This window comes from Aphelocoma coerulescens, chromosome 2 (assembly GCF_041296385.1).
Source record: "Aphelocoma coerulescens isolate FSJ_1873_10779 chromosome 2, UR_Acoe_1.0, whole genome shotgun sequence".
Classification (NCBI taxonomy): Eukaryota; Metazoa; Chordata; class Aves; order Passeriformes; family Corvidae; genus Aphelocoma; species Aphelocoma coerulescens.
Genome location: NC_091015.1, coordinates 34,295,169 through 34,316,211, shown reverse-complemented (window position 1 = coordinate 34,316,211; position 21,043 = coordinate 34,295,169). Strand labels below are relative to the sequence as shown.

The following is a 21,043-nucleotide window of genomic DNA, read 5'->3' as shown; positions in this document are numbered from 1 at the left end:
TGCTACAGGCAGCACATACCCCACTTTATTACTTCCAATGTAGGAAAAAAAATTTTGGATCCTGTTCTCACATTGCCTATAATCACTTTTTATGTCATTTTTAACAGCAGATATCTGCTGGCTGTCAGAGATTAGAAGTTTTTGTAACAGAAAAAGGAACTGTGCCCATAGCAGGGTTAACCTTCTAGCTCTGCCTGGCAAGGAAATGCGAGCTCATTATTCAGCAAGCAGTAGGCATGGTAATTGTACAGGGACAGAGAGAGAAGGGGACCTTGGGACCCATAAACCCCAGTGTGCATTAACCAGGACACAACACTGGAAGGAGGGCAAACTCATAGTTAGTAATGCAGTCTAGCAGAACAATTCCTTTCCCACATGATGGAAATGGCACAGACAAAAAAGATAGTTTAACCACCCTTCTATAAAATGGGACTATAAAGAGATGTTTTGTGTAGTGCTACTTAGAATGATAAGCAGAAGTTTCACAATACCACTGTTCCTCTGGAAGGAAAGGGAGAACATGAAGAGTCATAAAGGGTAAGATGGGCACAATCCAGAGCTGCTGATGGTCAGGCAGGGCTCTCTGGGCTGCAGAAGGGAGCTGAATGCAAAGCAGCAGCAGGGCCCAACAAGATATGGAGGAGCTGAAGGTAAAACATGCAGATGCAAAATATATGCAAAGCTTATGTTTTCAGGATTGTAGGATAATTCAGATAGGAAAAGACCACAGAAACCATCCAGTCCATTCAGGATTCCCTCTCAAAGGAGAGTCAACTACAAAGTCAGATTGCATTACTCAAGCTTCTAAACTCCTGCATACAGGCAAATATCCTAGGAAAGTGAGTCTCATCCTCAAACCTGATCCTCTTGAAGAGTCCAAAGCTCCCGCGGGCAGTCAGGGGGAGAGGTCAGGCAGGTATTAAATACAGAATGTGCTGGGTGGCAGCAGGAAGTAAAAAGCACTGCAGCTGTATGCAGAAAACCCGCTGTGAAGGTGTTCCCTTGATGAGGTGCTCCTGTCGAAACATTTTGGAGTTCAGCCATCCAGGCACATTACAAAAGTGTAAAATCTAAAGGGATTGTCCTCTCTTCTACTGACTGATAACTAGCATGGGACATGCACATTCCTCATACCAGCATTTTTCTTACCTTATGCTCATCTTAGAGACAATACTCCTACATACACAATTATATATTGAAAAGCCAAAGGACTAGGTGGTCCAGCTGAGCATGTGTAATTAACCTTTGTTTAACTGCAAAAGCCATAGGAAATCTGCTAAAGTTTTTGGTTCATTTATATGCTACAATAGCTTTCTCAGTCTCTCCTGGGCCCAGACATCTAGCCCACAAATATGTGTGGCTAATAGGACACAGCAAATCTTTTCCAACCATACTTTCATATTTTTTTTTCATCCTATTAAACAATTGTAATAGTTTCCTCATTTTGCCCTGATGTCAGGAATAAAATTCCTAGATGCTGCATGTAAGAGAAACTTGTGCTCCCTTCACTTCTTCGAGGCTCACAAGGACACAGAGTTCAGGGTGGCAGCTCACCACCTGTACCTATGGATCTTTTAGAAAGCTTTTGCTTTTATAATAGATGTAAAACCTACAACTCTGACTCACGAAACAAAACAAACAAAAAGTAATTCAGCAACACTGAAACTCTTTGCTGCAGGACCGACCAGTGTGGCAAAGACCAGATCAAACCAGAGAGCCACCACACATCTGAAAGGCTCTGGTTCCCAGTTGGTATTGCTGACACTCCTTCAACCAGAAGTGCTGGCCAACACATGGAGTGGCACAACTGGGAATTTTCTGCAATTACAATAGGTTTATATGAAATAATCAAGGCTCTGTGAATCTAACTTATTCTCCTGGAGAAAGTACTAGAAGTTGGACAATTACTAATGAGACTCAAATGCTACTTTTGTATAGTTTTAAAGCAAGAAGATAGAACTGATGCATGACACTTCTCCCACTGGGAACAGTATGAATTTGTGAATATTCAGATCTACATTTGATAAGACAACTTCTGGTTTTGATAAGACAATTTCGGCATTTAGACATCATGACACTTACTCAAAAAGAAGACACGTCCAGTGCCTTTTGGGAAATATTTCCTTGAATGAGTCTGAACAAGACATATGAAATGCAGCTTTGGAAGCTGGCGAAGATAAAGCGCACAGAGCCCAAGCTGGCTGACAGGGAAATAGTTTAAAAGCAGGATGCCGTTGATTAGACAGACAAATGATGTTTTAATCTGGGTAAACAGACACAACCCATTCTCTGAAAAAAAGCCTGAGTAACATTGAACAGGAATAGGAACAAAGGCTTCATTGTCCCCAGGGAAGCACTGCCAGCTTCTGAACAGCAGAGTTTGTTTTTCTAAATGGTGTTTGAAAATTTGGTTTAGACATGATTACCCTACCTGTCCTTGAAACACTAACCATATTTCAGCTATGATTTCAACAGAGCCTAGAGTGGAATATGTGAACCTGCTGTTTTTAATGGTAAATCATCAAATGCTGGTGAAACACTCTCCTGTGCTGGGAAAAATTTCAGGTCCTCGGGTGTGATTTTAATTTAATTTAGGATTAATCCCTGCAGAGTGGTCATCTGGATTACAAATCTGGGAAGGATATAGGCTCCAGTTTACAGCCACATCCTCCACTTGAGAAATAGCCGGAGAACAGACATTTAATAGTACTCCCACATTTAGTGTAACTAGATTGAATAAAACACTCATTTAAAAAATTAATTAGAATATCTATTTGTTTTGATTTCTGCCAAGTACTCACTTGGCCTTAAGTTAGCATTTGTGTTAAATCTTATGCTCTCCATCTCCAGGGGCAGGAAGTAGGAAGACAGCACTTAAGAGCACAACATTTGGGTGATTCCCAGTTAAGAACTCATGTGGGACAGTGAAAGAAAAAACACAGCAAAAATCATAGTCCAAGGTTTTAAAGCTGCAGGGTACTAATGCACATTAATTCCTAACTTTTTTATCAGTTCTTGGACAGAGGAGGAAGAGTCAAAACCTTGACTCTTTGAGACCATGTAGGATCCAGATCTGTTGGGGAACACTAAAAGCACAGGGTGGAACTGGGAAGTAGCAGCACCAGGAGGCTGCTCTGGTTCTTTAGGTGATTGAAGCTACTGACAAAGCTCCTTTCCTTGCAGTCAGTTAGAATTTTATCCTAGGAGGGGAAAGGAATGAGAAGGTGGCAAGGAGTTGCTGGAAGCCAGGTTAGAAATTCAAAGAAGCAAACCAGCCTTTTTGACTTCAAGATGCCAAAGTGGTGGGTTCACAGACATCACAGTGTGGTTTTGTACAACTGAAGAACAGTTAACTGCAAACTTACATACCTGCTCAAGTAAAACAGAGCTTAAATGAAAGAAAATAAGCAAGCTGCTCACATTAACTTTTTTTTTAATAAACGTTCCTGTGAAACTCCCATCTCTATTCAGATACGAATTTGAAACTCTGTTGCCACGTAGTCATCTTTGCAAAAGACTGTTCACCTCTGTGCAAAAGTGAAAAGTAAGATAGTGACTTCAGCAACACTCAGAAGACAGTTGGAAAGCTCATGTTCCTTTTCAGACAAGATTGCTACAAATAATTCCCTCTTCTCCAAGGAGAAGATTTTTCATGCTGCTTTAGCACAACTGGCTGCTGGAGTCTCGAGCCAGTCCACCTATTCATCCTACCAAACTGAGAAGTATTTTAGCATTAAATGATAAAACCTGGTTCCAACTCTTGCTCTGGAAGTGATTGGCTTTAGGCTGACTTTAAAACCTGTTGTAAGCCAGTAGGTTTCCTTGCAGGCAGGTCTGTCTGTGGGATCACAGTCTTCAGCTCCAGCTGGTACCAGGTACTCCTCAAACAGCACTTTGCAGATCAGGTGGTGGAACTATTGAAAGAAAAAGGAAACTAAAAAGAAGAGAAAAAGATGGGAAGGTTTAAAAGACAAATCACACCCCTAAAGAAGGGAACACCTGAGCTATGGCAAAAGGATTGACACTTTCTTATCCCCACAGGTATGTAACACAGAACTGGATGACGCTTTCGTCAGTACAGTGTAGGCTCCAGCACTTGAGGCTTCAGTCTCCCTAAATAAAACAGAGCTTACAGAAGAGCATTTCTGGGAGAGGAAGGAAAAAAGGGGCTGTACTTGTCTTGTAGTTTTGCAACAAAGGAGGAATGTTATACACAATAGAACAGGGGGCTGAAGAAGTCTGAAGAGTTAAAAGGAGAGTGTGTGGGTCACAGCTCAAAACCACATCGGGTACGAATTCCAGTGTTAACAAAAACGTACACAGAATTAGCCTCCCTGCAATGTTCTTTTTACTAATCAGTGACAAGAGCACCTTTACAATTTATTTTTATTGCCATTTTAAGAAGTCTTGCAGGACTATATATTAGAAAGCCAAAAAAATTAAGATCTCAGGCTACATTTCTGAATTAAATAACCACTTTTCCTTTAAGAATGCCAAATATCATCCTAACCTAGAAGTGAGATCCCACGATCCATCTGTTTTCCCAAATCTGTGTTAAATTTCTTCATATGTGGAACAATGAAAATGTTCACTGCAGAGCTCTGATTTTCTCACTTACTCCTCATATTGTCAGAAAAAGCTCCTCACCACCAAATTTCAGGAACTCATGGGGCTTAAGGTGAAACACTGTCAGAAAGGAAGAAAGGCTGCTAAACATTCAGGAGCAAGAGCTGGAAAGAGCAATACACAAGCTTATCGTCCCTGCAGCTTAGAACAAACCTAGCAGTTCCTGGGTGTAAAATGTTTACATACTTTTTAGTTGGCACTAGTGCACAGGGAAGAGCTCTAGGAAAATTCCCTTGAGCCACTGAAGCTTTCTGTTAGCTGGCTACAAGAGCTTACCGTCGTTTATGGACATTTCACTGTGCCTACAACTTCTGGTAATAAAATGGGTGAGTCTGTTATATATTAATATAAAAAAGACCTGAAAAAGCAAGCAAAGCAAACACACACTTAGGAAACAGTTTTCCTCCAGAGTAGCAGCTGTAGCTTTTGCTTTGCTCCAGCACTCGCACTGGCCTGCAATGTGCTGGATGTAGTCTGATCCTGGCAGTTTGAAAGTTACAGCAGCACCACATAAAAACATAATCTGTGCCTGAAACCTGAGAGGAGCTTTTATGGTCTGTTCAATTGGCTCTTGTTCCCTTTAATATGCCAGCTTTGGAGCTCAGTTAAACTGGTTGTCACCCGCTTCCTGCACTTTGAAATGAAACAGTTAATTAATCCAGGTTAATGGTATTAGCAGGGTCTATTACAGTACTTAAGGTAAAGACACACAGCTGTACTGAGCTTGTGCCAACACCTTGTCCAACAACCAGCGTTCCAGATGTAAAGACACCTCCCAGCTGCCTAAGTGCCAGCATTTTTACTGCTGAATGCTGTTCTGCACAAACATCTAGGTTAGAAAGCACAACTTTTAAATCTTAACAGGACCTTTTTTCAGAAATAAGAGGCTCACTGAAAGAATAACACCTCTTTTTTTTAAAAAAAGTGGTTAATTTTGGACAGTCTTTCTTTAGTTTTGAGGTATTGGTTGTAGTCAGTTCACTCAGGCATCTGTAATAATGTGGAGACACTGAAGAATCAGGACAATGCAGAAACAACTGCCTACTTATGTGAGTCTGAATCTGGTACTAGCACTCACTCATTTTACACTTCAAAAATCTTGCTATTTGTTAATAGCATAAATATAGAATCACAGAATCATAGGAAGTGAGAGAAGCTTTTTGAATTTCCTGTACCCACCCAAGAAAGAAACCAAGAACATTTTTATTGGACTAAGCTGTGCTGCTATGCAACACCATTAGCATGCAGAGGGGTAAATGAAGACAGACATGAACTGTGTATGACATAACTTATTTTATTTATTCAATTCTCAACCTAATTTTGATGCTAAAAATTCATCAAAGGCACTTCAAATAAGGTATTTAAGATACAAATCCTTATGGTGACCATTCCAGACAAATCACCAACTTTTATCTGCCATTAGGAACACAACTACCTATAATTGCAAAGTGAAACATTCACAGGTTTTAAGTGGAGCACACTGTCCAGCAGCAATATTCAATTCTTTCAGACTATTAATAACATTTGTGGAATCTTTTAAATACAATATGGTAAAACAAAGCAAATTACACTTTTGGAGTTCCACAGAAGATTTCTTCACAGAAAAAGGACAAAACTGCCTTTCCCAGTGGTCCTGTATTGGAGGGGTATATTTTCATCTATGCATGCACTATCAGCATCAGTACCAGGTACAGCAGAGAAATAACCCACACTTTTTTGTCATACAAAGACAAAACACCCTGCTCAAAAAACAAAGTGTTTATAAGGTCTATCAGCTACTCACTGAAATTTATACTTCTGGAAGCATAACAGAACAAATGGCAACAGATGAAGAAAAAGTGATTTTTAATATACGCCCCCACCAAAGCAAAACAAAGAAAGTGTCCTTCAAGGCAAAAACACTGTGAAAAGAGCTTCCACAAAATGAGAGATGGTGCAAATATCACCAGCGTGCAACCTCTTAAATAACACAAATACAGACTGCAAAAATGAATTGGGAGTGAAAGAAGATTAAAATTGGTCTTTTCTGCAAACAAAGATCAATTCTCTCTTCTGGCAAACAAAGAATAATACTCTCCTCTGATTAAGATCTGTGATCAGAAAGTAACTTCTTGCCATTCTCAATCTTTCTGAAGTGAAACCACTTAATACAAGGTTGAAATGTTACTCTGTCACAGTAGGGGACATTCCCACATCCACTGCCTAGTAATTTCAAAAAAATAGTCCAAAATTTTTAGATGGGTCATTTAAATCACTACAGTGCCAATGAAAGCTTTTAGGTTTCACAAAATTAAGAAACCTGTCTTAGAAACCAGACCAAACCACAGAGCAATAATCTGCACAGCCTAAGTAAGCCCATGTTGCTGTGCTTCAGAAAGTCTCTGCATCTGAAATACAGTCTCCTTGGGCTGCAAAAATTCTTAAACTCAATAAATACTTTCTCGAAGCACAAAGACCTGAGAGTGAAATAGCAGACTACTAATAGTGGTGTAATATTGTACATGAAAATTGTACTAACTGTTCACATTCCAACCTTGTCCACTGAGGCTTCTGAAGGCAGTGAGATAGAACCCAATTATTCCAGAGGTACCAGCTCATGGATATGGGAATGCAATTCAACAGAGAACAATAGGTCTCTGTTATACAGAATGTAAAACCTGATACTTTTCTAGCTTGTCTGGAAAGAAAAAAAATTCTTTGTAGTGTTGTTATAAAGGCAAAAGAAGCAGATTCAGAGGAATTAAAGAGAATTTAAATTCAGAGGATTTAAAGGACACTTTAAAACAAAGAATAGACATTGAAGAAAAGGCTACTCATTCCTCCAGACAGGCCACCCATTTATCTCAAGGTAGTATGTCCTTAACCTTATTCCCTTCAGAAAGGGAACTTGCTCCTTTACTTTTCCAGTCTCTCTGAGGTCCTGCACATTTTGTGGAAAGGGATATTCCTGCCTGCTCTGCTAAACCCACAAGTCCCAGCTGGGCAGCAAATAAGAACTAGAACTGCTGCTGAGAAAAGGCTTCATCCTGAGCTCAGCAGTGGCTGGTTTACCTTGTTACCCCAGCAAACAACCTGTGTGAAGCTCAAACATCCTGCTTCCTTCTGTCCACCTGAGACTTATGCTGGATGAGACTGGAAAGTCGAGATAATAGTAAGGAACATGAAGAGGAAATGATTTTGCTTCACAGGACAGCACAGGGCAAACATACGACACAAATCTGCAGAAAATATGCAGGATTAGTTCTGCCTGTTGTGGTAGAAAATCTTTAAATCCCTATGGATGAACTGAAGAAGAAAGCAGAAATAAAGGAACTGTACAGCAGTTCAGCAGATCTTCTACATGGGCTGAATTTACAAAGAGATTAGGTTGGGATCTCGATTTCATTTTATAACTTCTTAAAAGTATTCCTGAATATTTTAACTTCTTGTTTGAGCAATGCCACTGGAGCTATCAATTCCATATGGATTTCACAATATGATTGGTTTGTGCTGCATGTGGGATAAACATTTAGCTCACAGAAGGAAGCACCTTTCAGCATGTTAACATCCACTGTTCTCTGGATAAGCATCCCTCTGACTACAGCAAACTGGAGACTTTTTCCTTTCCACAACCAATGCAATTATAATTAAGTCTACTTAAGTTAATTAATGTAAAATAAAGCTCGTGTCCCTATCAGTACTTCAGAAGCAGTGCTGCTCATAAAGACCAACAGATTTAACCCTGCAGGAACTATTGAACCAATACTTGATAGATGAACTCAGCCTACATTCAGGCAGAGAAGGTGTGTGCAGCATTTCAACACCATGAGCTGCTTCAGTAATTACCATCGTGCTGCAGAGCAATGGTCAAAAAGAAAAGTAATGACTTTACTGCTGGACACCAGAAAGAACTCCAATCCGTACTAGAACTATCTTTGGAAAAAAAAATTCCAGTACTTTATGGTTACATCATCTTCCAGGAACATCCTGAAGGACCAGCAGTAGTAAATAAGGCTGTCTGCTACCACTATGTGCCCTTTTCAAAGTAATGACTGGAGGTAATTAGGTTATGTCCAAATTCATCAATATGATGAAGGTGAAAAGTAACAAAAAGATGAAGAAGCTTTTGTTCAAGTGTGGAATAAAAAACACACTACATGTCATGCTTAATCCCATTCCCCATACTGCTATCCACTCAATTTGAAAAGGAGAAAACCAGAAAGTTTTATATTAGTTCTATAAAACATATATTTGGCCTCTGAAAAAAACCCAGTAATTAAAACACCTATTTTTTCCCACACCAAGAAAGTGTTTCCAGTTAAAAGGCAGAGATACTTATGAAGTAGTGGAGAAGGTTAATGCACTTTGAAAGATCCCTGCATTCAGGCTTGTTTACCTGAATAACTATGTACTTCAGCTTCAAAAACAGTGAAAAAAGGATCATTTAACACTTTGTAGTGAAAAAGGTAACGAGAAGCAGATAAAGAAAAAAAATTTTTCAAGTGGAAGAAAAAACTGTTCAGAAAAGTGAAATTGAATACTTCAACCAAATAAACTGGCTTTGATGCAGTTTTAAAATAGGACATTTCTGTATCTGAAAATTTTAACCTCTAGTGAAAATTAAAATGGAAACAAACTATAATAGTGGCCAAAATCAAGTTGTTATAACTTCACTAAGACGCTGTTCTTCCTGGTTTATGTGGCAGGTGGGATGGAACACAGACTTCTATTTTCAAAAGCATCTACCTTATGCTGAGAAATGCTAGGATGAATTTTTATATCCATTCAACCAAAAGGATAAGTTAATGAAAGGAAAATAAAAAAAGCCACAGGCAAATATGTAAGCAGCTTGCATCACCTCAGCAATTTAAACAACAGTAACCGTTTCTGGGATTCTCTCCAAAAGAGTATTTGTCCCCAAAAACTTCGTATTGTTTTGCACAACACAATTCAAAACTTTATAAGTAATTCATAGCAGTGAATTCTGTTTCTGAAACAATTCAGATTAATCTTGTGGGTAAAAATCTGCCACTCTGCTGTTAAGGCAAAGCAGACTGGAGACTCTAATTCTGTGTCTCTGCCTTACTTTTAGGGCAAGGTACACAAAGTAACTTCAAGATGTTGAGAATACTTAAGAAAGCCATCATGAAGTGTTTGACTGGGCAGCATCCAATTTCTAATATTAGAACTGACTTAATAGAAAGGAAATAGAGAAGAACAGAAAAAGGAACAGAAATACGGTACGATCATCTGAGAACCTCTCCACTGTGGTTTTTATACAAATTCTTCCACATGTTATTATACCAGAGCAACCTCCAATTGCACAGCTTTAGGGCCCCAAATCTTAGTGAGCAGGGCTGCGAGGTCACACTATCCAAAACAGTCAGAGCCAGCACCAGACTCTGTTGTACACAGGGTGACAAGTACTGCCAACTTGATTTTTGAAAGAAGAATCGCCAGGAGTAATTTCAGCCCACAAGCTTCATGCACAAGTTCGAGGAGCCTCATACTCATTATACTGGCTTTTTTTTGGTTTTTTCAAAGTCCAATTAGCCCTCAGAAATTTTTTGCTTTAGCTTTTGATTATCCTCCAGTACTTCATTTTTGCTCTGCTCTTCTGGATCCTTTGATGAATCAGGATTGTACCTATACAAATACCCATACGGACGAAGATGATAAATCAAATATTCCAAATGATACATAGTCACAGAGTCCACATAGTGGAATGAAACTGCTAGATCGGAGCAGCATCCAGGACCCTGAAACACAAAACAAAGCAAAACAATCAGCATGAATTACAAAGCATGTCCTGGATTAAAGATCCAGGGAGAATTCAAAGAAATACTTGATTTAATGGTAAGAAATTCACTACCATCAGTCATACACATACTTCAAAAGTTAATGTTAGGCAAGCAAAATGTACCAGACATATCTGCCAAGGCATCTTTCCAAAATAAAGCTGACAAAGCCTTTTGCTTCTGTGATCAAGCCAGTGAAAAAACTAGCTGCCCTCATTAACGTCAGAGGTATTCTGTTTTTCCATGCTTAATTTTTGATGCTGGTGTTTAAACAGCACCAAGAAGCAGCAGGCAGGCCTAAATGAGTTACATTTATATATGAAACAATACATGCCTGTTACTTATGTCAGCATCCAGACAGAATGTATAAGCAAAATGTGTGTGTACCTGCACCTGTGTGTGCTGACACATTATACTGTTTGGTATATTGTCAGTATCTAACTTCCTACTTACAGAAAGTTGTAACAAGCAATTGCAAAATTTTGTTTTAAATGTATTGATTTCATTGACATTATTAAGAGCTATAGGATCATTGTTAACACATTTGTCACAACTTATATTTTATAGCTTAAATTCAGCTTTGAGAACACTTTTCTGGATCATAGTTTTGAGATCTCTGTTTTCAGCAGCTTTGATTGCAGAGCTGCTCATATTTCTACTCCAACTGGAACTAGGATTAAATATTTAAAGATGCCAAAAAGAACAATTGTTATATAACTGTCATTCTTTCAATACCTACTAAGTTTGATCAATATAGCTTGATTTTGATACCAGATGAAGTAGTGTCTATCCAAACACAGGTATGACAGGACAGGATCCAATGGGCAATTTCCATTATGAATCAGTTACAGATGGAACTGTCCACAGCTCAGCCACCCATGCACTGCAGCCACAGCTAAAGCTGCTGCCTCCTGACACACCAAATACAGTATCATACAGCTGGTTTAAGCTACAGAAATGCTTTTGCTGCTGAATACAAGTATAAAAATAGATTGCTGCTTTACAACAACAACAAAAAAAAATCTACTGAAGAACTAGACTATCTTTTTTTCAGCTTTAATATGTAAAAAATTCCAAATCCTGTTCTTGAATTCTTCCACCTAATGCTAATTCACAGATCACATGCTCACACACATCATGAGATGCACTTGACAAAATGGGTTCCTAAGGACTTACCTCTACAGCAGGATAGTAATTGTAATTCCAGTACCAGAATGTTTTTGGTAGGTATCCTCTGATTAAGTGATGTTCTGGAACAAAGGGATGAAAGGTTTCTCTACCACTTGTATCCCTAGAATCTCCTGCTTCCACATTGATGATCTCCATGCATTTTCCTAGTGCCAGATCTTCAATAGAGGAACTGTGAGAGCATTTGTTTGTTTTAAATGCAGCAACAAATCTCTTCAGAGCTTCTTTGCTCAGAACATACCCTGCTCCTCCACTCATGTAGCCCTGCTTCACATAAGGCTTAAACCTTCTTCCAAAGTATATTGGTTGTTCAGGACTGTATTTTGAAAGGAGCCATCTCAAATTGTCCAATATAACATATGTATCATCATCTGCTTTCATAAACCAATCAGCATCATCAAAATAATGATCATATACATATTGAAAAGCTTTAATAGTCTTCCAGTACAGTTGGTCCCTGCCTTCTTTGGTTTCTAGGCCCACAGTTGGGAAGTCTTTATTTTCTTCAGAGCTCATAAAAAGTACTTTATTACAGCGCTGGGCCCAAGTGGCCTTAACATGCTTGGCTTTCTTTTCTAGATTTTGAGGTCCAGTCATGACCCAACACAGTATTTTCACCTTGTGATACAGTCCTTCTGCAACCTTTTTATCCTCATCTGAAAAAGAGGAAAGTTGTAAAACCATATTAGACATGACTGCCAAACAAAGAGCAACCTCCCACCTCCTCAGATATTCTGTTTCTACATCAGAAAAGACATGCAGACAGAAAAGAGGCTTTTGCTTCCAAATGTACCAGTTAATGAACTCCATGCTAGATTCTGGAAGGAAACAAACAAGACTCTCAAAGACTAAAATTCTTAAACCTATTTCAATTTCACAAGAAAAAGGAGAGTATAAGAGTCATATCAAAATGGGCATCTGTTCAGGCAAGTGTGACTTTAGCAAACCTTGATTTGTACATAAAAACTGCTTGGAGGCAACCTCTTTATGGTCTTGGAGGACTAATGAAAATTTTAAAACAGAATATTTTTGCCATTCACAATGAATACAACTTAATGATTCCAACACAGAAAAGCCAAAAAGCTAATGAGCTCTTTTATATATATTCATGTTAACTAACAAAACCTAATGAATATTTCTAAAACAGGAACATATGTTTTAAGAATAAAGCCAGGGGTAAACCAGAAATTAACAGATTAAATAATTTAGGATACTATGAAACTAGTATTATTGTTGAACTAATATGTTTTTATTTGCCAGCAAGCCAGCAGAATAAATACAGTTATCTGAGGTGTGTAACAATGTTTTTCAAGCTATGAAAACATTCCTTGGTCTCAAAGAAACATTTTCACTTGATACATACAGAAAGATTTTAACTTATGTAAAAGAATATTTAATGGAGAGTGAAATCTGCATAACTGGTACTAAAATATTCCTGCTTGCACTTTATGCAACTATATATCAGATTTCTTTGTAACAATGTTCTACAATTACATGTGAAACACTCACAAACTCATCTTACAAAGTTTGGAGTTTAAGTATGTCTAAGTAACAAATTACTAACATCTTCAGCAAAAGCACTGCAGTGCAATTTTTCTCATCCAGATGTCCCTACTCAAACACTCTCTGTATTTGGGAGCTCATTTAATGAAATATATCAAGTATAAAAGTATTCCTGAAGTATCTGAAGGGTCTACGTTCTCTGAAAAAATAAAAATAATCAAGAGTGCAAAAGAATTTCTCTGGCTTTGACTGCAAACAGCAATCTGTGCCTGGACTGCTGTACAATCAGCTTGGCAAATCATGCCCGCAGTGACTCCCTTTGCCCCCCTGCTCCAATTCTGTGTTTTACTAATTGTACCAAAAAGTGGGTTTTCTTAAATTTTATTTTAGCTTTATCTTAGAGGCTAGATCAAAAGTTAGAAGTGGTCCAAAATTAGCTTCTTAAGGCTAAAAAGCAATCCAGCTACATCTACAACACCAGCAAAGATATCTGCTTAGCACAACTGCCATTTGGTGTCAATAGCTCATTTGAGAAATTCCTGCTCCAAACAAGTCTGGATACAGACATTGGGCAAACAGTTGGACTCAAAGGAAAAAAAATTACTACTATAATAAAAATGTCAACAAAGAAAACCACCATTCAGTAGCCCTCAGGAGAAAAAAAATTATTTAGATGTAACCTGAACATGGAGAAACTGAAAGAAAATGATTCATATAAATTCTTGACAGTGAAGAAGCAATGTTTTGCAATGCATGAAAAGGGAGGACATTTTCCAATCAGCCAGGTGTAACAAAATACCTTTATGCTGTCCAGCATCTGCATTGAAATTCATTTGTCCTTGCAGCTGATTGTTGTCAGTATCTGCTGAGTGCTGACCATGTGGATCATTGTGAAGAACATGAGGCTGGGTCTTAACTTGTTCTTCTAGTATAATGCTAAACAGAAGATAGCAGACGAAAAATCCTATTGCTGAGCCAAAAATGAAGGTGAGAAGGTTCATCAAAGACTTAGAGGAGGCCATCTCCTGAAGGTGAGACACTGTCAAAACCAAATGAAAAATACGTTAGGCTTAATATAGAAATCAAACCTAGAACTACAGGAAGAAATCAAGGACTAAATCTCTGGAAGCAGAGAACTCAGTTCTAGCTCAGATTCAGCTTCCCTGGGCTTGCACAGAGATTTAAGCACAAGAGCAATGCAAATATCAATCTAAAATTGTACATCTATTGATAGTGGCTGTACATAAAAAAACTATTAATTATATTTATACAACATTTAAACAAGAATGTATACACTGAAGTGCAGTAACTTTATAAAACTGTAATATATGTACACTTTTTTATTTTCTTCAGCCTACAAATCTGCACTTTAAAATATAATACCTAAGTCTTCTATGAAGGTAGAAGATGATGATTAACGGCAGTCTACAGGTCAAGACAGAACATGGGCACAAGATGTTCTTAAAACTCCAGCCAAATGTATATTACAGGAATTCTTAACAGATGTCAATCACAAGCAGATTTCGAAGAGTTATAAAAGCAAATCTACTCCCAAAGTAGGGCAGCTGTCCTTACACTTTTAGGAATTACTGAGGATTGACTTTCAGAAGAAAGAGTAAAACGACGTCTAAATTTTCATACAGAAAATTTTTAAAAGGAAGAGAAGAAGAAAGTACATCAACCTTAAAGCCTATTCTACACTTCAAAAACTTTGTATTCCAGTAATAAAAACACACCTTCATATCAGCCACACCCTTACTCCTCAAAAACTAAAGGACTTGGCTGACCATTTTTATTGAACCAAATCAGCAGCTATGCCTGCATACAGGGAGTTTTATACATCAAAAAAGAGTGTGAATTTTAATATATTAAACACTTGGAAACCAATTTCAAGTTATTGAGGGCTTTTCATCTTCAGAAAGAGTTGAGCTATTTTCTAATAACTCGTGACTAAACTACAAAAACATTGACTGTTAAACACATATTGAATTCAAGCCAGAGCCTTACAAACAAGTCAATGATGTTCCCTCCATTAGGATCATTATTAAGACAGTGGGCAGAACCCAATTTAGTTCATTAGGGAGCCCAAAAAAGAAAATTATGGACTGCACAGAGCATCGATGAAAGCCATCGATCAGAGAAGAGCTGCAGCCACCAAAACAACCCATTTAGCCTGCACCCCCTCCTCTCACTGGCTGTGCAGTCTATTGGAAACAGGCTGTCCTCAAGCAACTGTATGAATCACTGTGCAGCAACACACACTCCAACTTCCAGCTTTCTGTCTGTCCTTCTGCTCTCCTGAAGGGAAAGCAAAGGACGGAATGCACGTGTGCACGTTGTTACAATGGCACTTCCAGAAATCCATCAGATTTACTGTCCACATGCAGATCAAGACCATTTGAGAGTGAAGCAGCTCTCACACGTGGTAATGCTTTTCTTTCCACACTGCTAGAAAAAGGAAAGAAAATTGAAAACACAACTTGAAGCACAAAATAAAAATCAAGAAATGTACAGGGTGTATAAAATGATTATAACTGTGGTTGATAAGGAGCTGTCATTCTTTAATATGAATAAGCTCATTATATAATTTTTAATTGCACATTGTCTTCTCTCAATTCAGTACTACATCTTGGTGGAAACAAATGATTGCCTTTAGACATCATACCACAAAGTAAAAAAGTGCCTGCATAATCATTTGTGATCCAGGCCTTGAAAAAATTACTTGGTTTCCACGTTTATTTCAATTGTCATTAGGCCACTAAACTGAGAAGAAAACATGAGTATTTTGATGAGGTGCCTAAAAAAAAAAAAAAAAAAGGCAAAACCCCAAAACCTTTCTCAAAAAGCCCATGCATACAAGCAGCCTATGAAAATGCAAAGGATCTGCTGTACTAAGATTATCTTTTTGTTTTTGCTTTCCCAATCTATCACCACAAAGTTCCCTCAAAATTTGCAATACTCATAGGGAGATGGCCACAATAAAACAATGCCTTCCTTTGGTATATTCAAAGTGGGGAAATATATAAACCCAAGCATGCCCACAGTGTTGCTACACCACCTTCTAGAAGAAAAGGTCTCCTTTCTACCGTTATACTTTTCAATATTAGGTGTCTCTCTGCAATACAATTTCAGTTATCTGCTCCAAAGCTGTTAAAATTAGTCTTGCTTGGAGAGAAAAAAATGAAAATAACTTGAAAATAATTGCTGCTCATTAACTATGAAATTATATACAACAGAATTCTACAGAAAAAAAATTAAATGTGCTGGAAATGCTGAAAAATTTAAAAAGTGCATTCATCACACTGGAAATCAGAAACTGATTTGGCAGTACTTCAGACACAAAGAGGATTTCTCAGGGCAGGTAGGTAGCTGTACTTCATAGTTGATATAAAATGCCTCTAGTTACAGTTTTCAATTTAAAATAATCTCCTTATCATTCTATCGATTTTATACCAACAGTGGGTCACTATAAACATGTGTAGGTGTATATCCATATGTTTGTAAACTCCAACAGTAAACAGGACAGAAATTTTCATTTTTTTTATGGTATCTTGATATTTCACATAAACTGAGTCTTTTAACTTGACAGCAAAAACAACTGAACACTACAGCATTACAGCAGAACCAGAAAACGCCTAAAAAGAAGGTCAGTTGTCAGATGATAAACATCCCCACTCCTTGCTGATATTCTTTTCTACACACAGATTTATTCAGGGGGAAGACACGCAAAATATTTAAGGTCAGGTTGGATGAGGTTTTGAGCAACCTGATCTAATGAAAGGTGTCCTTGCTCATGGCAGTGGGTTGGACGATCTTTAAAAGTCCCTTCCAACTCAAACCATTTTGTCATGCTACAAGTCTATGACATTCAGAGAAGAAAAAGGTAAGTGCAAAACCTACCAGGTTACTGAAACATTCCCACTTATATTCACATTTCTATTTTTGCTTCTGGAGTTAAAAAAAACACTATTTAAAAAAAAAAATCTACAATAAAAGGCTAGGTTTGAATTTAATTTATGCTCCACTGCTCTATCATGGAAGCTTAAACAAATACAGATATTTAGATATTCATGTAGGTAGCCCTATTCACATCAATCAAACCAATAAATGTTTTCAAATTCTATTGCAACGTAACAGTCATTTAAGATTTGGTTCTAAATTGAAGTTTCATGAGTCAACAATTTCTACACCTTCAAGCTTACACAAAAAACTAATTTTTCTGTGTTGGGGGTTGCTGAACCTGGCAGCCCACTGACGACAAGGCTGCTGCAACTCCACGTGCCCAGACCCAGCCAGGCTGAGGATGAATTCCCATAGCTGTGCATGCAAAGATGCATATACACATGGCTGACCATACAGATCAGCACAGATACAAACAAGTGCTCATGCAGACACAAACATGGCCTGGCCTTAGCTGCTCCTCCCCACAGCTGACCCAGACAAAGGTCTGCTAGTGGGGAATATAAACATACACACAATGTGGATCCCTCTGTAATGGGTCTCAGACCTTCAACCTATTCAGGAACCAACCCTGAATCCTCAGACTCCCCAGAGCCTCACTCTGCTGGTAAACTGATGACTCTCTGATCTCACTAGTACCTGTCCCACAATTACAGCTGCCTCAAAACATGGCTCCCAAACCTCTTAATCCTACTTACTAACAACCACACAAGCCTCTGTGGCTTACAGTCCCCACTCCAGCTGCTGGGCATTTAGGCCCTCACTCACTCCAGTCCCTCCAGCTGCTGGCACACCGGACACAGAGGTCCCTACAACTTACTGTGCATCTCCAGTTGCTGGCACTTAGAGCTCAGTATGCACCTGAGAATATGGCAGAGTCCTCTCGCACAGCAAAATGGTTAGAAAGGCACCTTAATGAGCAAAGAGGACAGGCTGTGGCAATCTGGCCCAGAACACTGTCAAACATACTGACCAGCCACTTGTTTCTAACTGACCAGGCCCTTTATCTAATCCTTTTATTTTCCCATATTTGTTCCTCCTGAAACACCTTCCTTTAGTCCCCCCCTCCCAGGAGCACCCCATAAATTTTGTACAGTCACAAGATGCTTTTCCCCTGCATCCCATAGGCCCCATATTTTCTAGGTAGTTAGCACCCTCGATCCTGTGAGCTGTACCAGACAGCCCTACTGGTGACTTCTCTTGCTGCATGTCACACCTGGGCAATGGGGCTGGTGGCTCCTCAGTGACAGAACCAGGGGCTGCTTCCTCTGATGAGACTACAGGAGTCCCACCTGCCCCCACCGTGTCTCTGTGCATCCCGCTGGTGAGCCTTTGAACATGTTAATCTAAACTACTGCTCTCACTCTGCTAGCTGTTCCAATAAGGCCTTTAAGGTCTCTTTCTCGAGCCAATGGAAATTTAGGGAAAAACCATGCAATATGAATATAATCGTAAGAGTTTGGTCCCACTGCCAAAAGAAAACAACCCAACGACATTTAAAATTAATACTTTCACACAAACTCGGACAATCTAGAGAAACACATTAAACAATACCAAACAAACAGAAATACCCTAACCCCAAAACAACATAAGGCCAAAAAAACAAAATTCAACCATCAAATCCGGGATTTTGAAATTCAAAGAATGCAGAACATAACTCCAATTTTAAACATGTTTATCCCAGTATCATTCCATAATCACTTTAAGATTTGATTAAGTTAAACCCACATACAGAGCTGATTCTTCCTTGTATCTCTTACTTAGGAAGCAAGGGGGAAGCTCTGAGGCCTCATGATAAAAGAGTGTAAATGTCCTTTGCAAGCTGCATAATTAGCAATGAAATCGATCTCTACCACCATGTCCTTAATAGTCAAGCAACGCATCAGAATAACTCGATCAAAATGTAGAAAAAACGTAGTTAGCTGTGCAAACAGGCCTTCTGCTCTTTAAGTCACATTTATTGCTAGATGGTCTGTATATTCATATGCTTCTGAAATGCAGCTATACGCACAAGTTGTGCATTTGCTAATGTTGTCTGCATCTAGGATTTCCGTGAGCTGCTGCAGTTTCCTATCGACGAAGCACAGATCATGTCCTTCCTCTTCAAATATCTAATGTTGTGAGCATTTCTTTGGAGAGCAACTCTTCCCATCAAAAAAAATTCCTGCTTGTTCTACCAAAAAATACAAACCATCAAACCGAGGTACTTCGGTATAGGAGACCAACAACTGCACTGAAACGAGACGGGTAACAATCCACAGTACCGGTGAGCTAGAAGGATGATTTGGCAACCTCCTTCCTCATTCCAAAAGCTGACACCGTCCTTCGGCAACAAGTGCCCGTGCCCGAAGCACGGCTTTCCAGACCTCTCCCAACCCAGCCCGTGCTACGGACGTCCGCCCAGGAAGTCCCCGCTGCGGAGGCGGGAGCAGCGATTCCCGGCTCCCCGGGCACCTTGCTCCCTCCGCTGGGCTCCGAGGGACTCGCGCTTTTCCAAGGAGACCCCCTCCTCTGGCGCCTCTCCTTCCCAGGCGTGCAGCCGGGCACCTGCTGTCCCTGCAGCCGCGGGCACCCTTCCCGCCGCCGGGGTGACACGCAGCGCCCCGGTCGCCTCCTCCCGCCCCGTCCCCGCAGAGAGCAGACGCCTTCCGCGCCTCCTTCCGCGCCGGCCCCGCGGGTGGGACGCTGCCCCCCGAGGCCCGACCCCCCCGCCGCCCCCGGCCAGGCCCCCCCGCCCCCCGCCGCCCGCCCGCCCTCACCTCGCTGGCCGGCGGGGCCCCGGTGCGCGCTCAGCCGCGCGACGGCGCGCGGGCACCTGCCAGCCGCGCGCAGGGCAGGCCACGGCCACAGCCCCGGCCCCCGCCGGCCCGCGCCGCCGCCGGCCCCATCGCGCGGCCGCCCCGCGCCGTGCTGCGCACCCACCCCGGGGCGGGCCCGGGAGCGGCACCGCCCCGCCCCGCCGCCCGCTCATTGGCCGGCGAGCCGCCCGGGGGCGTGGCCTCCGCGGCACGCGCGGGTTTAACCCTTTTCCCGCCGCGGCGGTGGCTCCGCCGCGTGGCAGTGCGCGCGTCCGCTGCGCTCCCGGCGCGGGAGAAGCGCGGCGCCCCCGCCCGCCCCGTCCACCCCGCGCGGTGCAGCCACGGGAATCCGGCCCTCCTTCCCCGTCCGCCGGGAGCGCGCCCACGTCGCCGGGCCAGGCCGCGAGTAGCGCCCGCGCCTCCCGGCGCGCGGCGGTGGGCGCGGGCGGGAGCCCCAGGCCGTAGCCGCAGCGTGAGAGTGGTGGTCGGCCTGTCTGCTGCGCTCGGTGGCTCGGCCAGGACTTCCAGGGGTGTGGGGGAAAAGTGTCCCGGGGGGAAGGGGAGGGCGCGGGAGGGACAGAGGAGCGCAAAGGGGCGGCTACCCGGAGCTCCCAGCAGTCGGTAAGCGGCGCGGCGCTCCGGCGGTGCCTCCCCGGGCACGGCCAGCGGGGAAATGCCCCGGGCAGCGCTGTCCACCGACTTACCTCGCTCTCGCCTGCCTGGTCCTGCCCGGAAGCGGCTGTGCCGGGCGCTCAGGCCGGGCTGCGGAGCTCCGCTGCGCTCCAGCCCCTCATTCCCCTCACTTCAGCCGGTCTGGAGCCGCCGCTCTTGCAAAATACCATTAGGCAACTGCAAGGGATGTTGCTAGGATACCGAGCCCTCTGCAATCGCTCCTTATCTCCCCGTGCGAACGCTTCCTACCTTTCCAACAGCTCTTGACGTTTATCTCTCGGTGGTCTCCTTAGGAAAAAAAATATATCAAATAAGAGGAATTGTAGATTTGGAAGGTGTTTTTCACTATAGTGTAACTGAAGAATAGCATTTTGCAAGCACTAGGTAGATAATGGAGCGCTGCAGTTCATAGATAGAAGGTTTGTGTTGTGGTATGTTTTGGGTTTGAGGGGGGGGGTTTTTGTGTGTGTGTTGTTTTTTCAAGTATTTGGTGCAGGTACGTGTAGAGAAGAACTGGTC

General features: G+C 41.2%; 2 protein-coding genes across 6 annotated transcripts; one reads left to right on the top strand and one right to left on the bottom strand.

Moving 5' to 3' along the window:
- Positions 1–5,904: 5,904 nt before the first annotated feature.
- LOC138106425 (glycoprotein-N-acetylgalactosamine 3-beta-galactosyltransferase 1) lies at positions 5,905–20,645 on the bottom strand. Of its 5 annotated transcripts, none has more exons than XM_069007006.1 (4): positions 20,557–20,645; positions 13,894–14,133; positions 11,580–12,247; positions 5,905–10,364 (listed from the first exon to the last, which is right to left on the bottom strand). In XM_069007006.1, exons 2-4 carry the CDS (start codon positions 14,114–14,116, stop codon positions 10,155–10,157), a joined length of 1,101 nt encoding a protein of 366 aa, XP_068863107.1. In that variant the 5' UTR covers positions 14,117–14,133; positions 20,557–20,645; the 3' UTR covers positions 5,905–10,154. The 5 variants fall into 5 exon arrangements, with proteins under 5 accessions (XP_068863107.1, XP_068863104.1, XP_068863103.1 ...); XM_069007003.1 differs by lacking the exon at positions 20,557–20,645 and adding an exon at positions 19,814–19,896; XM_069007002.1 differs by lacking the exon at positions 20,557–20,645 and adding an exon at positions 14,478–19,642.
- LOC138105099 (proline-rich protein 2-like) lies at positions 19,334–20,317 on the top strand. Its single transcript, XM_069004735.1, has one exon. The coding sequence runs from the start codon at positions 19,334–19,336 to the stop codon at positions 20,315–20,317; it is 984 nt and encodes a 327-aa protein (XP_068860836.1).
- Positions 20,646–21,043: the final 398 nt, after the last annotated feature.

Excerpts from the sequence above, each read along its gene's own strand:
- LOC138106425 (XM_069007006.1), bottom strand. The coding sequence starts at position 14,116 with ATGGCCTCCTCTAAGTCTTTGATGAACCTTCTCACCTTCATTTTTGGC. Across the intron at positions 12,248-13,893 it reads AGATGCTGGACAGCATAAAG|ATGAGGATAAAAAGGTTGCA; the intron begins GTATTTTGTTAC and ends CCTCTTTTTCAG. Across the intron at positions 10,365-11,579 it reads ATTACTATCCTGCTGTAGAG|GGTCCTGGATGCTGCTCCGA; the intron begins GTAAGTCCTTAG and ends TTTGTGTTTCAG.
- LOC138105099 (XM_069004735.1), top strand. The coding sequence starts at position 19,334 with ATGATTTGGCAACCTCCTTCCTCATTCCAAAAGCTGACACCGTCCTTC.